This window comes from Ctenopharyngodon idella, chromosome 2, assembly GCF_019924925.1.
Source record: "Ctenopharyngodon idella isolate HZGC_01 chromosome 2, HZGC01, whole genome shotgun sequence".
Classification (NCBI taxonomy): Eukaryota; Metazoa; Chordata; class Actinopteri; order Cypriniformes; family Xenocyprididae; genus Ctenopharyngodon; species Ctenopharyngodon idella.
In genome coordinates this window covers 11,228,866-11,246,821 of record NC_067221.1, presented here as the reverse complement: position 1 = coordinate 11,246,821, position 17,956 = coordinate 11,228,866, and the positions used below count along the sequence as shown (strand labels likewise).

The following is a 17,956-nucleotide window of genomic DNA, read 5'->3' as shown; positions in this document are numbered from 1 at the left end:
ATATCTCATAGTGTGACTTTGTCTCACATTTGTGACTTTATATCCAACAACAACGTGACTATGTATCTCACAATTATGAATTTATTTCTCACAATGTAACTTCATATCTCACAATGTGATGTTATATCTTATAATTATGACTTTATATCTCATAGTGTGACTTTGTCTCACATTTGTGACTTTATATCCAACAACAACGTGACTATGTATCTCACAATTATGAATTTATTTTTCACAATGTAACTTTATATCTCACAATGTAATGTTATATCTTATAATTATGACTTTATTTCTCATAATTTTCTTTAATTTTTAGCCACAGAAAATGAGATAAATAGTGATGTTGTTGGATACAAAACTTTATATCCAACAACATCTCTATTTATATCTCACAATTGTGACTTTCTCACAATGTAATGTTATATCTCACAATTATGAATTTAAATTTAACTATTGTGACTTTATATCTCACAATGGTACTTTATATCTCATAATTATGACTTTATATCTAACAATTGACTTTATATCTCATAATTATGACTTTACATCTCACAATTGTGACTTTATATCTCACAATGGGACTTTATATCTCATAATTATGACTTTATATCTAACAATTTACTTTATATCTCATAATTGTGACTTTATATCTCATAATTATGACTTTATATCTCACAATTGACTTTATATCTCATAATTGTGACTTTATATCTCATAATTATGACTTTATATCTCACAATTGACTTTATATCTCATAATTGTGACTTTATATCTCATAATTATGACTTTATATCTCACAATGGGACTTTATATCTTACAATGGGACTTTATATCTAATAGTGTGACCTTGTCTCACAATTCTGAATTTAAATCTAACAATTGTGACTTCATATCTCACAATTATCACTTTATATCTCATAATTATGACTTTATATCTCACAATTGACTTCATATCTCATAATTGTGACTTTATATCCAACAATGTGACTATTTATATGTCACAATTGTGACTTTTCTTACAATGTGACGTTATATCTCATAATTCTGAATTTAAATCTAACAATTATGACTTTCTCATAATTATGACTTTATATCTCATAAATTATGATTTATATCTCCCAATTTGACTTTCTCATTTTAAACTTATCACAATTATCTTTTTATTTTTTACTCTGAAGCAGAAACAGACAATATCCTTTAATTGGGAAACACAAGCACTGCTTATAAAATCACTGGCATACAGTAGGTTTCTCATGTATTGAATTAATGAGGTCCTAAACCACTGGCAAAACATTATAGATTATGTATGCAAAGAAAGGAAGCATTTCAAACCACACTCTCAATTATTCTACAGCAGAGGTTTAACTAACCATTTCGGAAAACAAACAATTTGCTGTAGATGTGTTGCTCTGTCTTCAAATATATGCCCTGTGACTTTGAATGCTGACTGTGCAGTACTTACTTAAGTGCACTGTGCAGTGTGTACACTGCGATGACATGATTTCATCCAAGTCGTGGTGTTTATATGGGTGCTGGGGTTTCGTTCGCCAAAGGTAAACAGCGAGAGGTGCTGCTTATAGAACTGGACTGCTTAATGATACGGTCAGAAGAGGGGCTAGTCCTCACTCTCCACGTCATCTCTGACCTTTTTTCTGTTTGGAGGAGGTATTTGATTTCACTTTTTTTTCTCACGTTCACACATAAACCATTGTGAACAGTGGGTGAGTGTAAAATAGTAGCTTTGTTTTGATCTGATGGAGGTGAAGCAGTCATATCATCAAAGCATGGCATGCAACCAACAGGAAATCAGTTTTATAGATATGAAATTATTATATCTTCTGCTTGATCTGTTCCTCTTCGAGTTTAAGACAACATGCTGACTGCATCATTTCAGTGCTATACATGTGTCTTCATATATACATTTATGCATTTGGAAAATGCTTTTATCCTAAGCAACTTTGCATTCATGCATTTAAAGGGATAGTTCACCCAAAAATGAAAATTCTGTCATCATTTACTCACCCTCATGTTGTTCCAAGCCTGTATAAATTTCTTTGTTCTGCAAATACACAAAGGAAGATATTTGGAAGAATGTTTGTAACCAAGCATAACTTGCCCCCCATTGTCAACCATAGTAGGAAAAAATAATACTATGGTAGTCAATGGGGGGCGAGATCTGCTTGGTTACAAACATTCTTCCAAATATCTTCCTTTGTATACAGCAGAACAAAGAAATTCATACAGGTTTGCAACAACTTGAGGGTGAGTAAATGATGACAGAATTTTCATTTTTGGGTGAACTATCCCTTTATTCACTTTATGCTTTCCCTTGGAATTGAACCAATGACCTTGCGGGTTGCATTAAACAATATTAAGTGTGATATTAGAAAGACACCATGTTGTTTTCAAAATTAAATAGCTCTTATATTGTCACCATACTAGAGCCAAAGCCAATACAGTTAATATTTCTTAAAAATATTTATTTTCTATTAAGTTGACAGTGGGTTTTAGGTGAATAGGGCTATACATGAACAGAATTCAATAAAATTTACATGTATTTATAAGTGCTTTTCACAAGTAATATATTAATATTTTTTTCCCTTTTTTATGTGTTCATGTGTTTTTAAAGATCTTCTGTTTGTCATTAGTTCTCAGAGTAGTTTTTGGTCTCCAGTGCCTGTTTCATCGCAATCTAACATGAACGTGTTCACGCTACATTTGTAAACATATGACGAAATGTGGGATGGCAAGCACAAACGACGTGTTCGCCTAATTTATTAATGTTATTTGTAAAATTTTCATAATGTGGCCGCCAAAAGAGGAGCAAAACTCCTGATGGTCTGTCAGCATTCCCCATATTGCCAGTCGCTTCCCACCAGCTGTTTAAAAGCAACACTGCCCTCTACTGGACTCTTTGTTTTCATTTCCTCCTGTTGTCATTGCAATTTTCATTTCAATTAGCCTTAAGCACAAAAAATCCTATTGTTCTGCAGATGTGATAATTCATTATCACAAGGAAACGTCCTAGTAAGCACGGCCCACTGGGTGGTTTGGAAATATTCCATCTCAATCCCACAAGCAATATTTTAATAAGCGACCGTGACTGCACTACAGAAATGTTTAAACGTACACATCATTTCATAAAAGAAACCTTGCAACAGGAATTACACTGATATGTATTGCAGTGTGTTTCATAGTATAAAGCCAAAAAGAACAGCCATAACCTGCTCTGCATTCACTCATGCCCTGCTCCACAAAGGAATGTAATGAAAGTGCTCAATTTGTCAGGTCTACCTACGCTTGACGAAACATTATGTTCTTTTTTTGCCCTGTTTTCAACCTTTAAATTTAGTCTCATCAAGTCTTGGATAACAAGGGAGCCCTTTATAAGGGGACACTGGGGGCACAGTCAAAGCAGGTCTGTGTGGAAGAAGCCAAAATTCGTCTTGCTTCAGGGAAGTTTGGCACAATATATACTGCTTTCTTCCTGATAATCAAAGAAAGAGCAAATGCAGCAGAACTGTGTGTGTAGACCACAGGGAACCAGTGGGGTTAAGCTAAGCAGAAAGAAAATAAACCCCATTTCAACAGACTGGACGCCTATGGCCTCATAGACCCACTGTGGCACCTCAGATGTGCAGCTGAGCTACTCGTTCAGCTCCAAAATATATTCATTTGTGGGTGCTGATGATATTTTTGCATACCCTTTGGTGCAGATGCATTTCCAAAATTTTCCAACAAGAAAACATATTGATTTAAGTCTAAATTTCTCCCCTTTTCATCATCTCTCAAGCATAGAGATGCAGTGTTTCCGTTATTATTTGTGCTAGTTCGCTTAGTTCACTATATCATATTAGGTAAATCAATTCTAGGCCAGCCATTGAAGATATTAAAAATCTTGAGGTTTGCACACACAAACAGTCCATTAAAAACAGCCAAAATAATCACATATGACTTGTGATTATTTACTCGCTACCTGATTTTTGCATTTGTGGATGGCAATGTATCAGTGTGCCTATTAAACCCAGGGGGGAAAATACCTGGCAGGAGGCCATCAGTGGTGACTGACATGTTTTCCTGTCTGTAACCACCTGAACTAATGGCAGTTTCAGCAGTTGTGACCTAAGCACACTTCCTCTGCATGTCTTATTTAAACATGTCTTATTCTTAATTAATTAATTAATTAATAATTTATTTATTAATTATCAATTGATCTCAAAAAAGATAATTTCATTCAATAAGCAGCATAAAAAGACACTCTTTGGAGACAGCAATAGAAAGCTGTTCAGTAGCATATATTTCATTTGAACATTGAGGGGACACTGAAATGATGAGTGTTAAACAATATATTTACATTTTTAATTACTATTAATGTATATACACATATTTTTCTTCAAAGTAAATATCTATATAGTAATATTCAGTGTTGGGGGTAACACATTACAAGTAACTTGAGTTACGTAATTTTACTTTTCCTAGTAACTAGTAAAGTAACGCATTACTTTTTAAAAATTTAAAGGGATAGTTCACCCAAAAATGAAAATTCTGTCATCATTTACTCACCCTCAAGTTGTTCAAAACCAGTATACATTTCTTTGTTCTGCTGAACACAAAGGAAGATATTTTGAGGAATGTGTTAAACTGAACAGTTTTGGGGCACCATTGACTTCCATAGTAGTTTTTTTCCTACTATGGAAGTCAATGGTGCCCCAAAGTGGCCTAGTTACAAACTTTAATCAAAATATCTTCCTTTGTGTTCAACAGAACAAAGACATTTATACAAGTTTGGAACAACTTGAGGGTGAGTATATGATAACAGAATTTTCATTTTTGGGTGAACTATCCCTTTAATCCTTTCCAAACATTTACCGACCTGCCCCTTAAATCAACATGTATGTTTAATGACAGGAATTATTTAAAAATGAATTAATTAAAGGTGCAATAGGTGATCTGGAAAATGCTAACTTTAGCCTGCTAGCATTGAAAGCATATGATCCCACCCTCCCTGCAAATCGCCGTCCAAAGCCACGCCTCCTCCAAAACACATGAACTCGCACAGACCAGAAGTGAGACAACCACAGACAACGTTATTGGATTACATCATGTGTCATTCGCCGGTGAGAAAACTTTACAGTACAGTGAGTAACAGTACTACTAAAGGAAAGTTAGGTTGTTGCTGTTTGACTGCCATTCTCGCTCTGTCTGCACAGCGTGCACGAACGCGCTGATGACGTATGATGTTTGCATGAACAGGCGTGGTATGCAAACACAAGTCGTTGACTGACAGGGAACACACGCTATCATTTTATTCGGAACGAATATGCAATGATTGAACGAACATTTTATGATCCTATGCCTTCCACAGAGGTTATATATTTATAAAAATACATTTAGACCACTTAACATAGTGATTGCTGTCAGGATATGAGGAGACTTTCAACCAGCATAATAGGTGACTCTGTAGAGAGTCACCTATTGAACCTTTAAAGTTTGCTGAACAAGCTTGTCAGTTTGTCATAGTGACATCACAGTCTGAAAGATACTATCTGTATGATATTTGTAGATGACTAACAACTGTGAGATCACAGAATCTACATTTTATTAGACTACATAGTTTGCATTAGCACAAACGTAGCACATTCTTCGCATAAAACTGTGCAGTTTGCAAAAGCGTTTCAGTCTCGCAGCAGTGCATAACACCATATTCCTATGCAGCTTAAATATTTAATTCCTCCACGGAGATGCTATCACACCTCTTGATGGCAGCATCCCCCTTTCCCTAGATATTTTAATATCATGAACAGACGGGCCCCAGGGTAACAGTGTCAGTCAGGAGGAAACGGATACACAAGGGGGGCAAAACAACAAACAAACCCTGGAACCGGTACAGGAAGCTATGAAAATGAAACTTGTCCATTCCTGCTGATGTTAGATACTTTCAACTGTAGCCTAAAGCGTTGTGTTGGTATGAATAAAATAAGCAGAGGTACAGCTGTAGGAGGCGATTGAGATACTATTGGTGTCTGGTGGAGATAATGAGGGGTACCAGTGAAATCTTAATTTCAGCATTATTTTCACTTACAGAAAAAGTGTAAATCGAGAAATCGAGCAAAGCTAGCAATGGAGAGACATATCAAACAGTGACTTTGAGTATAAATGTAATGCTTCGCCACATTTCAGGGATGTGTCTGGGTGAGAGATCGAAATGTAGTCTGCTTCTTACATGCTGGATGCTGTTAAAATAGCTGTTAAACCAACCAAGAGCACTTTGCATTTGTTTACCATTTTGTTCTGCTTTGTTTGATTGTAAAGCCTTATTGTCTTTCATTTTTTGTTTATTTTTAGTAGATGATATTTAATCAAATGACAATAGCTGCGGCACAAGTGCAGCACACTATTCACAGTCCTATTATTTTGAAATGTGCTTCAGATCTTTAAATTGCTATTGCAGCAACAATGGCAACACACTCGTAGAGAACCAATACACCATACAGGCTAATTGGTTACAAAAAATATCCTCTAAAGTAGCCAGTTTATTGTATTAAACAAATTAGACCTGTTTTGTCTGGTTTGTTCTGTGGTATTTTACAGGAAAATCAGATATTTGTTTTGTATATTTTCACAAGCACTGGTTTCTTTTATGATTCATCATTGTTATTTCACTTAAAGGGCTAGTTCACCCAAAAATGAAAATTGTCCCATGATTTACTCACCCTCAAGCTATCCTAGTTCTTTCAGACTAACACAATCAGAGATACCTAGCTCTTCCAAGCTTTATAATGGTACTGAATATAGGGGGCCAGATTTTGAAGCCCCAAAAAATGCATCCATCCATCATAAAAATAATTTATACGGCTCCAGGGGGTTAATAAAGGCCCTGTGAAGTAAATTGATACGTTTTTGTAAGAAAAATATCCATATTTAATACTTTATAAACTAAAATAACTAGCTTCTGACAGATGGCCATACACATACTGTGCAAGACAACCTGCGTCAAATGAGTAACCCCCTGACGTGATGTATGACAGAGGATGTAGGTATTGTAGACTTAGACGCCTCTCGCAGTTTAAACAAATAGGGCTGTGCAACAAACTCAAGCTCCTCTTCTCTTATATTGAAATCCTCTGACATTTCTCTTTAAAATTTCTCGTTTTAGACTTCTAATTCTTGACCAGTGTTTTGTTTTGCTCTTTCCTCTACACTTCCCTGTTTGTTTTACCTAGGAAAAAGGTTTGTTCTACCTATTCAACTTACGGAACCAACGCGGCGCCAGTTCCGTTTCTTTCCGTAAGTAGAATAGGGAAGGCGTTGGACATACAGCGTAAGCTTTTTGAAGAATACGGAAGTGCGGTCTGGTGGAAGCAATTGCGAGGCGATCATTTGTGTTTATAAACCATGAACATAGATCGTTTCGCTAGATAAGACCCTTATTCCTCGTCTTGTATCGTTTAAAGCCCTTTGAAGCTGCACTGGAACTGTAATTTTGACCTTCAACCATTTGGGGTCAAATGAAGTCCACTATAAGGAGAATAATCCGCAATGTTTTAATCAAAAACCTTAATTTCTTTTCGACTGAAGAAAGAAGAACATGGACATCTTGGATGACATGGGGGTGAGTAAATTATCAGGAAATTTTAATTTGAAAGTGGAGTAATCCTTTAAAATCTGGCCCCCTTTTCAGAACCATTATAAAGCTTGGAAGAGCCAGGATATTTTTAAATATATCTCCGATTGTGTTTGTCTGAAAGAAGATAGTCATATACACCTAGGATGGCTTGAGTGTGAGTAAATCATGGGATAATTTTCATTTTTGGGTGAACTATCCCTTTAAGTATATAATTTCACCAATAAACAAGTACTTCTGTCTCCAAAAGATGTAGTCAAGTCACATTTATTATATAGCGCTTTATACAATACAGATTGTTTCAAAGCAGCTTACAGTAATAGAAAAAGAAAACAACAGTATTAATGTTGCAAATTTCTTCAATTATGAAGCAAATACAAGTTCAAACACATCTTTAAAAAGACAATAGTGCCATTAGTTAGCTCAGCTCAAATCAATTGAGTTGATTCAATGTTGTTCAAATATAGTGTCAGTGTTGCAAAGTCCATTATTTATTAAGTGAACTCAATTCAACTATAAAGCTGCTGTACAGAAGATAATAGTGTCATTATTCAGCTCAGTTGAGTGTTGATTCAGTAAAGAAATCTAATATTTAGCGCCTCTCAAACTGGAGTCAAAGCTCTTTTTCTCTGATGTAACGTCCTGTGTTAACGGATGTGTGCCGCTTGAGCTGTAAAGGAGACTCGGGTCAGCTCTCTCCGTTGAAGAACGAAATAAAGCCTCATGTCGACAATCAGCCCTGATTTGCGATCCATCATTCACATCACTCCATCACACAGGAAAGACTTCTGCAGTGAATGAGAACAGCCTGTTGGGTGAGTCATCACACGTACCCTCACACTGGGCTCCATCGCCCCCAATCAAACTCATTGTCCTGCTGCTCACCAGCCCTCTGCGTGCACCTGTTAAACGTCTCTGCTAAAGGATGGCCCGTCATGACTGCTTAATATGACCTTCGACCCTCACGAACATGTCAATCACTCTTGCTCATGTTTTCCATCTGGCCTCGCCGCCAATCGAGGCATGAAAACATGTCAGATGACATTGAGTCTGAGGCAGTTAATGCTATCAGGGGAAAGTAATGCGAGCTGTCGTGGCGGATTTTGTCACGTCACTGTTCAAAACCACCGGAGATATTCGCTCAACATGCAGACAAGGTAATGTAGCTCTAATCCTGATGGCCAAACAGTGCTTGTTTACAGATTACATCACTTCATTTAATTAGTGGAAACTAAGCTTCATTGAGTAGATGATCAGAATACAGAAGTATTTGACATTTGTATTCAAACTAAATTTTGCATGTGAATATTCTTGAAGCAGAATAAGAGGAAAAATTTGCAATATCCTGTCAAATGACCTTATCCATAATACTGTACATGCCAACAAGGCAGGGATTTATTGCATGAATAATACTACTAAATAAAATGTTTTAAGCTTAATGTTCTAAGTAGAAGTAATTTGCTCTAAAGTGCATTACAGTAAGAGCAGAATATACTGCGATGTCTGTGAGAGAGGTGCTTGTTTAACCCTTATTGCTGAAGGTAATTATCCCTCTGCAGAGTATCTGTCTCCTCGTTGTAGCTTTCAGTACACCTGACCACAACAGCCCACAGCTCTGTCAGTTAAACAGAGCGGAAAAAACAACACAGAGAAAGAGTATGACATCAATTAGCCTGGCCTTGGCATGCACAGGCGCCCTCTTTAAAATATTACTGACACTAATTAGACCACACTTTAATCATCTAAAAGTCTGATGTGCAAAAGCACAGCAAAAGTGCAGAAGGCTTTGCATTTTTTCTGTGAGCTGCAGTTATAAAGAAGACTGGTTTGCTTTTCCTGGGTCTCTTCAAAGAAGTACCAGTAGCTTCATACATAAAAATGATCAAAAATTACCTTGGGAACAGATTTAATCTATCTAACCCTAATAAAAGTAACCCTGAGAATATTTTTTGTTTAAAATTGTATGATCAATCAATCAATAAATAAATAAGAGCTTTCCAATTATGATCATAATAGATGGATCTCATTACGTCTACCCTTTTGTTAAATATGAAAAAACAATACATTTAAATAATTAAAAGAATCTTTATGAATTCAGAATCAAAGCTATATTCAGAATAAATCAACATTTATAGAGAACTACAGAACATTGTAAAATCTCTGGGTTGCATTCGGTAGGTAGCATTGGTCGCACTGAGCATAAAATCACCATGAAATCAAATTTTATAGTTCTTTCTTTTTTTTACAGAATGTTGCAGTGTTTATTATAAATGATTTATCCATGTACATCATTAGTTTTTAAAAACAAATCATATGCCCTTGTAATCTTTAATCAAAAAACGTTAACCTCCTCTCCCCCTTGAAACGGCACCTGTTCTCTTCATGACGTGTGTCTCGGCGGAGGGTGGGACTAAATATCATTTAACAACAGCAAACTGACATTCAGATCTGCCTCAATTTAGTTAGCAATGCCCAACTTCCTATGATCCGAACAATTCCAGAAGAACTAAATCCAATCCTGTCCTACATTTTTCTGATTCCAGAAGCTGTTTCACTTTTATATACAACTTATATATATGTATCTTATATAAAAACACAACTTCAGTTTTATGCCGACTTTAAACAGCTGAAAAATATTTTAACTCCTGTAATGAGAGCTTTTACCAGTTGCCTTCTTTAATTAGGGGGCACCTATATTTTTGTTAATATATGTTTAAAATGTCAAATAAAGAAAAAAAAAATATCACCACCATGAAAAAAGGTAGGTCCTACTGTTCATTTAAAGGGGCTATATGTAAGAATTTTCATGCATTGATCGCTTTTTTATTGCAAATGTGTCAACAGCTTAAAAAGAAACTTTTGGAAAAACATTTCAGGAAAATCAAAAAGATGTGACGTTTACATGCACTCCCAAGAGCCTCTCTTGCATTCAACGACGCATGAAATGAATGCTTATACAATGTAAAGAAGATTTTTAGCTGAAACCGTGGTCCTTGGTGATTCATAAAATGCAAGTCAATGGCTACTGTCACTATGTGAGTCAAAAAAACATATACAGGCAAAACAAAATTAATACCCATGGCTCCTGATGATACATTGAGGTCTCATTAAAGTAAACGATCGGTCTGTGCAAAAAACTTAACATTATCATTATTATTACCTGTAATCCACAGTCTTGGCAAAGGTCCTGAACCATGGTTTCAGCTAAATATCTTCTTTACTTATAGCCTGAGGGTGAGTAAATTAACAGCAAATGTTCAATTTTGGGTTAACTATCCCTTTAACACTTATTGACCTTTTGTGATTGTGGCCAATGCCAGTTGGCCATGTTGTCACACTATGCAATAACTTGTCAGGTTGTTGGAAACTAAAGGTTGTTATTTAAGAGCTATTTAATGCCTTTTCAGGTTCAAACAGTAAAACAATTATTCACAAAAAAGCAAAAAGTATAACGGTAAGATTACAAAAATATGACGGCGTTGGCCTACAGAAACTGTAATTAAAACAAATAAACGTGACAATTATCAAACACGTGACAATTGTCCTGGCATTTATATATAAAATAAATTAAATAATATTACATAATATTTATATAGCCTATGTGATTTCTTGTGCTCACCAAGTAGACAGTGCTGTTCCGACGAGCACCAAATATCTCCTCCCCTTCTTCACATTCACTCCCATGATGCAACAGCAAACAAAGAGGGCAGAGAAAAGAGACAGTAAAGGGAGAAACGGCAGCTAGCAAGAGAAAAGTTTCAAACGCCGAAAATAGGCATAATTCAAAACGTCCACAGCGTAAGGTGCCACTTTATCGCAAAACGCGGTCATAAAGTGCCCATTATTTCTCGTCTCTGTGGAAAATAAGTTCGTTTCTTCGCTGTTTTTGTAAGTGCAGGTATCAGCTAGCCGTGAAGTAATAATGTCTCCTAATGTGATTTCATAACTCCCCGGACACTGATATGACAACTCCTGTTAGTTGACAGTGTATTCAAGGAGCGTCAGGTAATGTATAGTTAATATATCTGTGTAAATATTGATGGCTAATATTGTAACATTAGATAGAAGTTATGTTTATTATACAGGGCCTGTACAGGTTAGCATGAGTGCTAACTGCTCTTAAAGCGTTAGCTTGCTCATGTTTATGAATTCAAGAAGTGTTTTATTTTGAACTGAATAACTTGTTTACAGTGTGGCAAATTCATATTATAGATCTATTATCAGCTGGTGAATCACTTTGTGTTCTAGACATACTAGATTTAATCCCTGTCAGACAGACATCAATCAGACATAAATATTTGACCTAACGTTACTGTAAAATAATGTCAGTATTTTGAGTTACACAGCAGATGTGAATGTCAGCCTTAATAACCCAAGACATTTGCCTAGATTAAAAGTTCTGTGTGGTGTGCAATGTTTTTTAGTTATATTGAGTTAATCTGGTGAATGTCTGCTGAATCTGTGCTCATCTATTGAACAAACAGCCCTTAAAGTCAACATAAATTCAAAACCCTCATAACCCTGTTTACTTTATTGGTCGTGTTGCTTGTGTGTGTGTGTGTGTGTGTGTGTGTGTGTGTGTGCGTGTGTGTGTGTTTAATGTGTGCATGCTATTTCCATGTTGTCTCTTTGGGTAGGTGATTTGAAATACTTTAATGAAGTTGACATATCGGTGCTGTACTTCATCTAAAACTGTTTTGCAGTATTTAGATTTAATTCATAATTATTATGTGTGCAGCTTCTATTAGAAAGACTGTTAATTGGGTTGACCAATCTTTTTTTGCTGATATTCACGTTTCAGCTTCATTACTCATTAGCATTAGCTCTACTTTATTATTGTCTACCAATTTAGTGAGTCTATGTATAGCACCCAACACAAACATTCTTAAGTTAAAGTAACATATTTGATCTATTGTTTGAATGATTTCTCGCCTATTTAAATAAGTCATTTATTTGTGAAGTGAGAATATACTATAAGTTTGATTTTGGTAAGTTTTTGTAATGTCTCTTTTGCTCACCAAGGCTGCATTTATTTGACCAAACTACAGTAAAAACAGTAACATTTTAAAAATATTACAGTTTAAAACAACTGTTATATATAGGCTATATATTTCAAAATATAATTTATTCATATGGTGGCAAAACTGAATGTTTAGCAACCATTATTCAAGTCTTTAGTGTTACATGATCCTTCAGAAATCGTTGTAATGTGCCGATTTGGTGCTTAAGAAAATATTATTATTATTATTATTATTATTATCAGTGTTGAAAACAGTTAAATGATGCTTAATATTTTTGTAGAAACAGTGACATTTTTTCTCAGTGATCATTAATAAATAGAAAGTTAAAAAAAGATCAGCATTTATTTGAAATAGAAATCATTTGTAACAATACAAATTTCTTTACTGTCACTTTTAATCAGTTGTTACGAATCTATTTCTTAGATTGCAACAAAATAAGAGACACCACACACAACCGCTGCGTAAAACAATACGATTTTTTCAACTAAAGAAATAAACATGAAATGCAAAGTAATCAGTGTAAATGTTAGTCAGCGTGTGAGTGTAAGTAGCTAGTACAAGTGACATCAGTGCAACCAAACATAAACAATGAAAGGTTCAAATCCTAAACACCGTCATAGTGGAAGCCGTGGCTTATTCACGATACAGCACTAGCCTCGAGTACCTTATTGCTTTTATAAAACAGTTACTGCACACAATACAAATATTAAAGCCATAAATATGTATCAATGCAACTTTCATGAAGTAAAATTTCACTAAAAGCCTTCCTTCTGCCGGAAAAATAGTCCCTGACCGTGAACAGCAACAGAAGTTACATTATTACTCCATTAGATGGCGACAAAGACTGTCTTTATGAGTGTGTCAGTCAGTAGCGAAGACTTTTACATTGAATAGACTGAATTGTTGTGAACACGGAACAAGATGCAACTGACAGATGCTTTGACTAGCGCTGTCAGTCATGGGAAAACCCCTTAACTGTTAAAAAGACAAGATAATACATCGGACATTTAAACAGATTTTTCATTATGAACATAGGACTGACCTGAAGGAAAATGCTAAATCTGAATGCAGGTAATAAACTCGCTCAATCGATCTCTTTCTCACAAAATCTCTTTCTCTCTTTCTACATAATACAGTAAGCTTCAATGAACAATATCAATTTAGGACATACAGTTTACATTGCTAAGAGTGGTTGCTAAGGGTGTTGTGTAGTGATACACAGAACCGTTGGGTGAAGCAGTCATAGCCGTGTTTTATCGTGAATAAAACACAGGTATTGACCAATCAGAGTCAAGGACAGGAACTAACCGTTTTATAATATAAAATAATATTTGCGTAATATTTATATGAAAATTTAATACGTATTTGTGTTTTTTTTTTTTTTTTGGTCACACTGTAGGACCTCTCGAGATGAGCAAGTCGAGGCAAAATGTGTATAAAATAGTGAAAACGTCATCTTTTTATCATAAATATAATGAATGTGTATGTGAGATTTCTCTGTTTTACACTCTGTATTAATGTCTTTTTCCATCCTCTCTGTTTTGTAGGTATGGCAGTCGTGGGCCTTATGTGATCAGCTATGTGTAAGTGCTCACAGTCATCTCCCTCATCCCAAGAACATCACGCGTAATCCCCCTCCAAATCATTAAGGGGGATCTTTCAGAATGAAGAAGATCAGTCTGAAAACAATAAGAAAGTCATTTAACATTAAAGGCAAAGAAGACGCCGAATATGCCGTATCGCAACCGGACCTGGCAGCCAGTTTCTCTGCTGAAGACTCTCTGTTTGGAGGATGCTACAGCAAAGATTTCGTCAGCAGCGACCTGGATAACGAGGACGAAAAAAGATCCAAAGTCCGATCTAAGAGCGAGGGTCTCATGGGCACCTTGAAAAGAAGACTATCAGCGAAACAGAAACCAAAGGTCAAGAGTGGTTCTCCATCTGTATGCTCTATAGATGACGATACCTTCTCCTCCTCTTCGGCACCCATTACTCTAAGTGACATAAAATCCCAGCGTTCCTCCCGCTCCACATCCGTCCATAGTCATCATTACAGTCCCACCCCGTGGCCTCTCAGACCAGTGAACTCGGAGGAGACGTGCATCAAAATGGACGTTAAGGCATCAATGAACTCCTCAGATCCAAGTTCGGCTTTCAGCTGTGTGCGTCAAGACATCCTAGACCTCCAGAGAGAGTTTGAAGGATCTAGCGATTCATTGAAAATCACCAGACGTGTGCCAGACCACCATTCTGGTGCTCAGAATGGCGATTTGCACCTTGAAATGGATGAACACGTGCCTGTAGTCATTGGTATTGCAGCTCAGGATTATATTCAGTACACAATGCCTTTAGATGATGGACTCTATCCTGATGATGAAGGTTCACACTCTTTTTGCTTAGATGGCACCACACCCATGGATGTTGTTCCACAGTCAGAGGGATCTCTTCATGCAGATGAGGAGCCTATTGACCAGGACCTCCTGTCACCAGACATCTTCATGGAGTCGTCATCGGTGAACCAGCTCTTTTTAAACACTGCAAATGTCTTACTGCAGGGCTCCAGACTCGAAGCCCCTCTTTCCCCCTTGCTACCTCCGTTGCCCGATAGTTACCTCCAGAGAAGCTTCTCTGGGTTTGGTGGTACCCACGCTCAGGTTGCAGAGAGAGTCATGCACCATCTCAACTTTGACCCCAACTCGGCTCCAGGGGTGCAGCGGGTCTACGACGCCGTGCAGAACAGCGGGCCCATGGTGGTTACCAGTCTCACGGCTGAACTGAAGAAGCTAGCCAAGCAGGGCTGGTATTGGGGTCCCATCACCAGATGGGAGGCCGAAGAAAAGCTGACGAATCTTCCAGACGGTTCTTTTTTAGTCCGCGACAGCTCAGACGATCGATATCTCTTAAGCTTGAGCTTTCGCTCACAGGGTAAGACGCTCCACACGCGGATCGAGCACTCGAACGGCAGTTTCAGCTTCTATGAGCAGCCTGACATTGAAGGCCACGTATCAATCGTAGATCTCATTGATAATTCGGTCAAGGATTCTGAGAGCGGAGCATTCTGCTATTCCAGATCACGCTTACCGGGTTCCGCCACCTACCCTGTTAGACTGACCAATCCTGTTTCAAGGTTTATGCAAGTGCGTTCACTGCAGTACTTGTGCCGTTTTGTTATTCGCCAGTACACGCGGATAGATCTGATCCAGAAATTGCCTTTACCGAACAAAATGAAAGATTACCTGCAGGAAAAGCACTACTGAACACAGTAATTCCCGACTTGGTTGCTACTTGCACTTTTTGGATGACACAACGAAGCAGGTTTTGCAAACATTTCAAGAGTTTTGTTATCATTCAATTTAGAGTTGTGAAAAGTACAGACTTCGGTACCAGGTCGGTACTGAAATTGGTGATGCTTTGAGGGCTGTTGAGCGGATTCGTAAACACCTCCGATTGGCCATTGTGTTGACGCGCTCATCAGATATGTCTGTGATTGGCTTCAATGATCAACGCTTCAAAAATGTTGTAAATAGTCATCAGTGACGCTCTTCACCGAGCGCTTACACAGATACACACAGGAGCGTTTGAAAGCAGGCGTCTATCACGGACCAGTCCGCTGATAGACATCTGTTTTCAAACGCTCCCGCTTTCAAATTCAAACACTTCCGTGGGCTTTCAAATGCTCCCGTGCGTTGATCATTGTAGCCAATATCTGATGAGCGCGTGAACACAGTGGCCAATCAGAGGTGTTTACGAATCCGCTCAATAGCACTCAAAGCGTCAGATTTTTTAAATTTCAGTACTGATTGGTTCCAAAGTCGGTACTTTGACAACTCTAATTCAATTACACGTTTTGTTGAAAGAAAATATGTTTGTTGGTCTGGTAGAGTAGATAATTCAGTGGTTTGTGAAGAAACGCAGTGCCAGAATGTTGTTAGAGTGTTTGGATCTCAATGTCAAAGCATTTTTCGCATGTTCTCTTAGTACTGTAGCATGTGATTTTGTTACAGTCAAAGACAGTTCAGTATTTTTTTTAATGAAATATCAGCACACAACTCCAAGCTCCAGCTTATTGTAGGGCATTTAGAGGTTCTTGGCAACAATGCACAGAGGTATAGATGCCTTAATAATGGCCGCATGTTTGTGAATGCGTAGACTACATTCCTCCTCACCCCTTTTTTGAACACATAACTTTTGTTGTACAAGCCATTGTTATGTCATGATCCTATTCAAAGGGAAAATGTACTATACAATATGCTAAATGATGTCCTATCACCCTACATATGATCTTACCCTTCTGTGGAGTTACTCTAATAAGCTATATTAGCTGCTCATATTTGTCAGATCATATTGTCACACCTTTTTTGTTTCGCATTCTTTAGCACATGTCATGCCAAGGTTGGGTGCCTCGCTGAAATTCGTCTTTGCTGTAGTTAATTAATTTTGGACTGTACGATTTGTTCTTTATAACAGTCATCTTTTAACAGGCATGCAGTTATGTTATAAACACATCTGGTCTTTTTCCCCTTGCATTGTTTAAGTGTTCATTAAAATGACTTATCATTGTTTGAAAACAGAAGGCTTTCCTGTTATGGACTATGTCAATGGTACAGTTTAAAATCATCTCTTTTTGGGAACAGAATTTGCTTACTGATATGTTGTAACTTGAACTTGTTCTCCAGTTCAAAATAAAAGTTTTATATGGTTAATCTCTGTCAATTCCTTCTAATGTAAAGCTACTTGATCTGTATTTTTAAAAATCTCATTTATAGTAAAAACATTCTAACAGAAGTAGAGTAGAGATAATGCTATGATTTTATATATGTGTGTGTTTTATGTTTATTACAGATTTTACATTCATTAACGTAATTAATTTTCTTGGTTCCCACCACTTTACATAATTTTTTATTTATTTATGTGCCTGACTGAAATTTTGTGGCATTGTTTACTAGCATATAATCCTTGTTTTAGTAGTCAGTAAATAATTACATTTTTATAATGTCTAAAAATACTAAAGTTATTTTCTAGGAATAAGTCTTTCTTTATGATTTTGATTCATACATTTTTATTGTTTCGTTGCTTATCCTTAAATTGTGTGTGACATGATATCTTTAGTAATTCAGTTGAATATCACCATTTGGCTTATTTGGTGCTCTAGAACAGAATTAAATTTGGTGGGTTTAGATTGATGATCAGTTGTGCTCCACTGAGATGTTCCAGTGCTGTTATTTTACTGTTTCTGTGTTTGAATTAATGGTCTTTTGGAAATAATACAAGTGGGCAGCGTGTGGGCTTTAAAAAGCCCAAAAAAAGTTGC

The 17,956-nt window shown here is 36.6% G+C and overlaps 1 protein-coding gene across 1 annotated transcript; it reads left to right on the top strand.

Moving 5' to 3' along the window:
• The first annotated feature begins 11,281 nt into the window (after window positions 1-11,281).
• socs6b (suppressor of cytokine signaling 6b) lies at window positions 11,282-17,348 on the top strand. The gene is made up of 2 exons (XM_051869776.1): window positions 11,282-11,629; window positions 14,193-17,348. Exon 2 carries the CDS (start codon window positions 14,310-14,312, stop codon window positions 15,900-15,902), a length of 1,593 nt encoding a protein of 530 aa, XP_051725736.1. The 5' UTR covers window positions 11,282-11,629; window positions 14,193-14,309; the 3' UTR covers window positions 15,903-17,348.
• The last annotated feature ends 608 nt before the right edge of the window (window positions 17,349-17,956 follow it).

What these genes read in the sequence shown, in the direction of transcription:
- socs6b (XM_051869776.1), top strand. Translation starts at nt 14,310, where the DNA reads ATGAAGAAGATCAGTCTGAAAACAATAAGAAAGTCATTTAACATTAAA.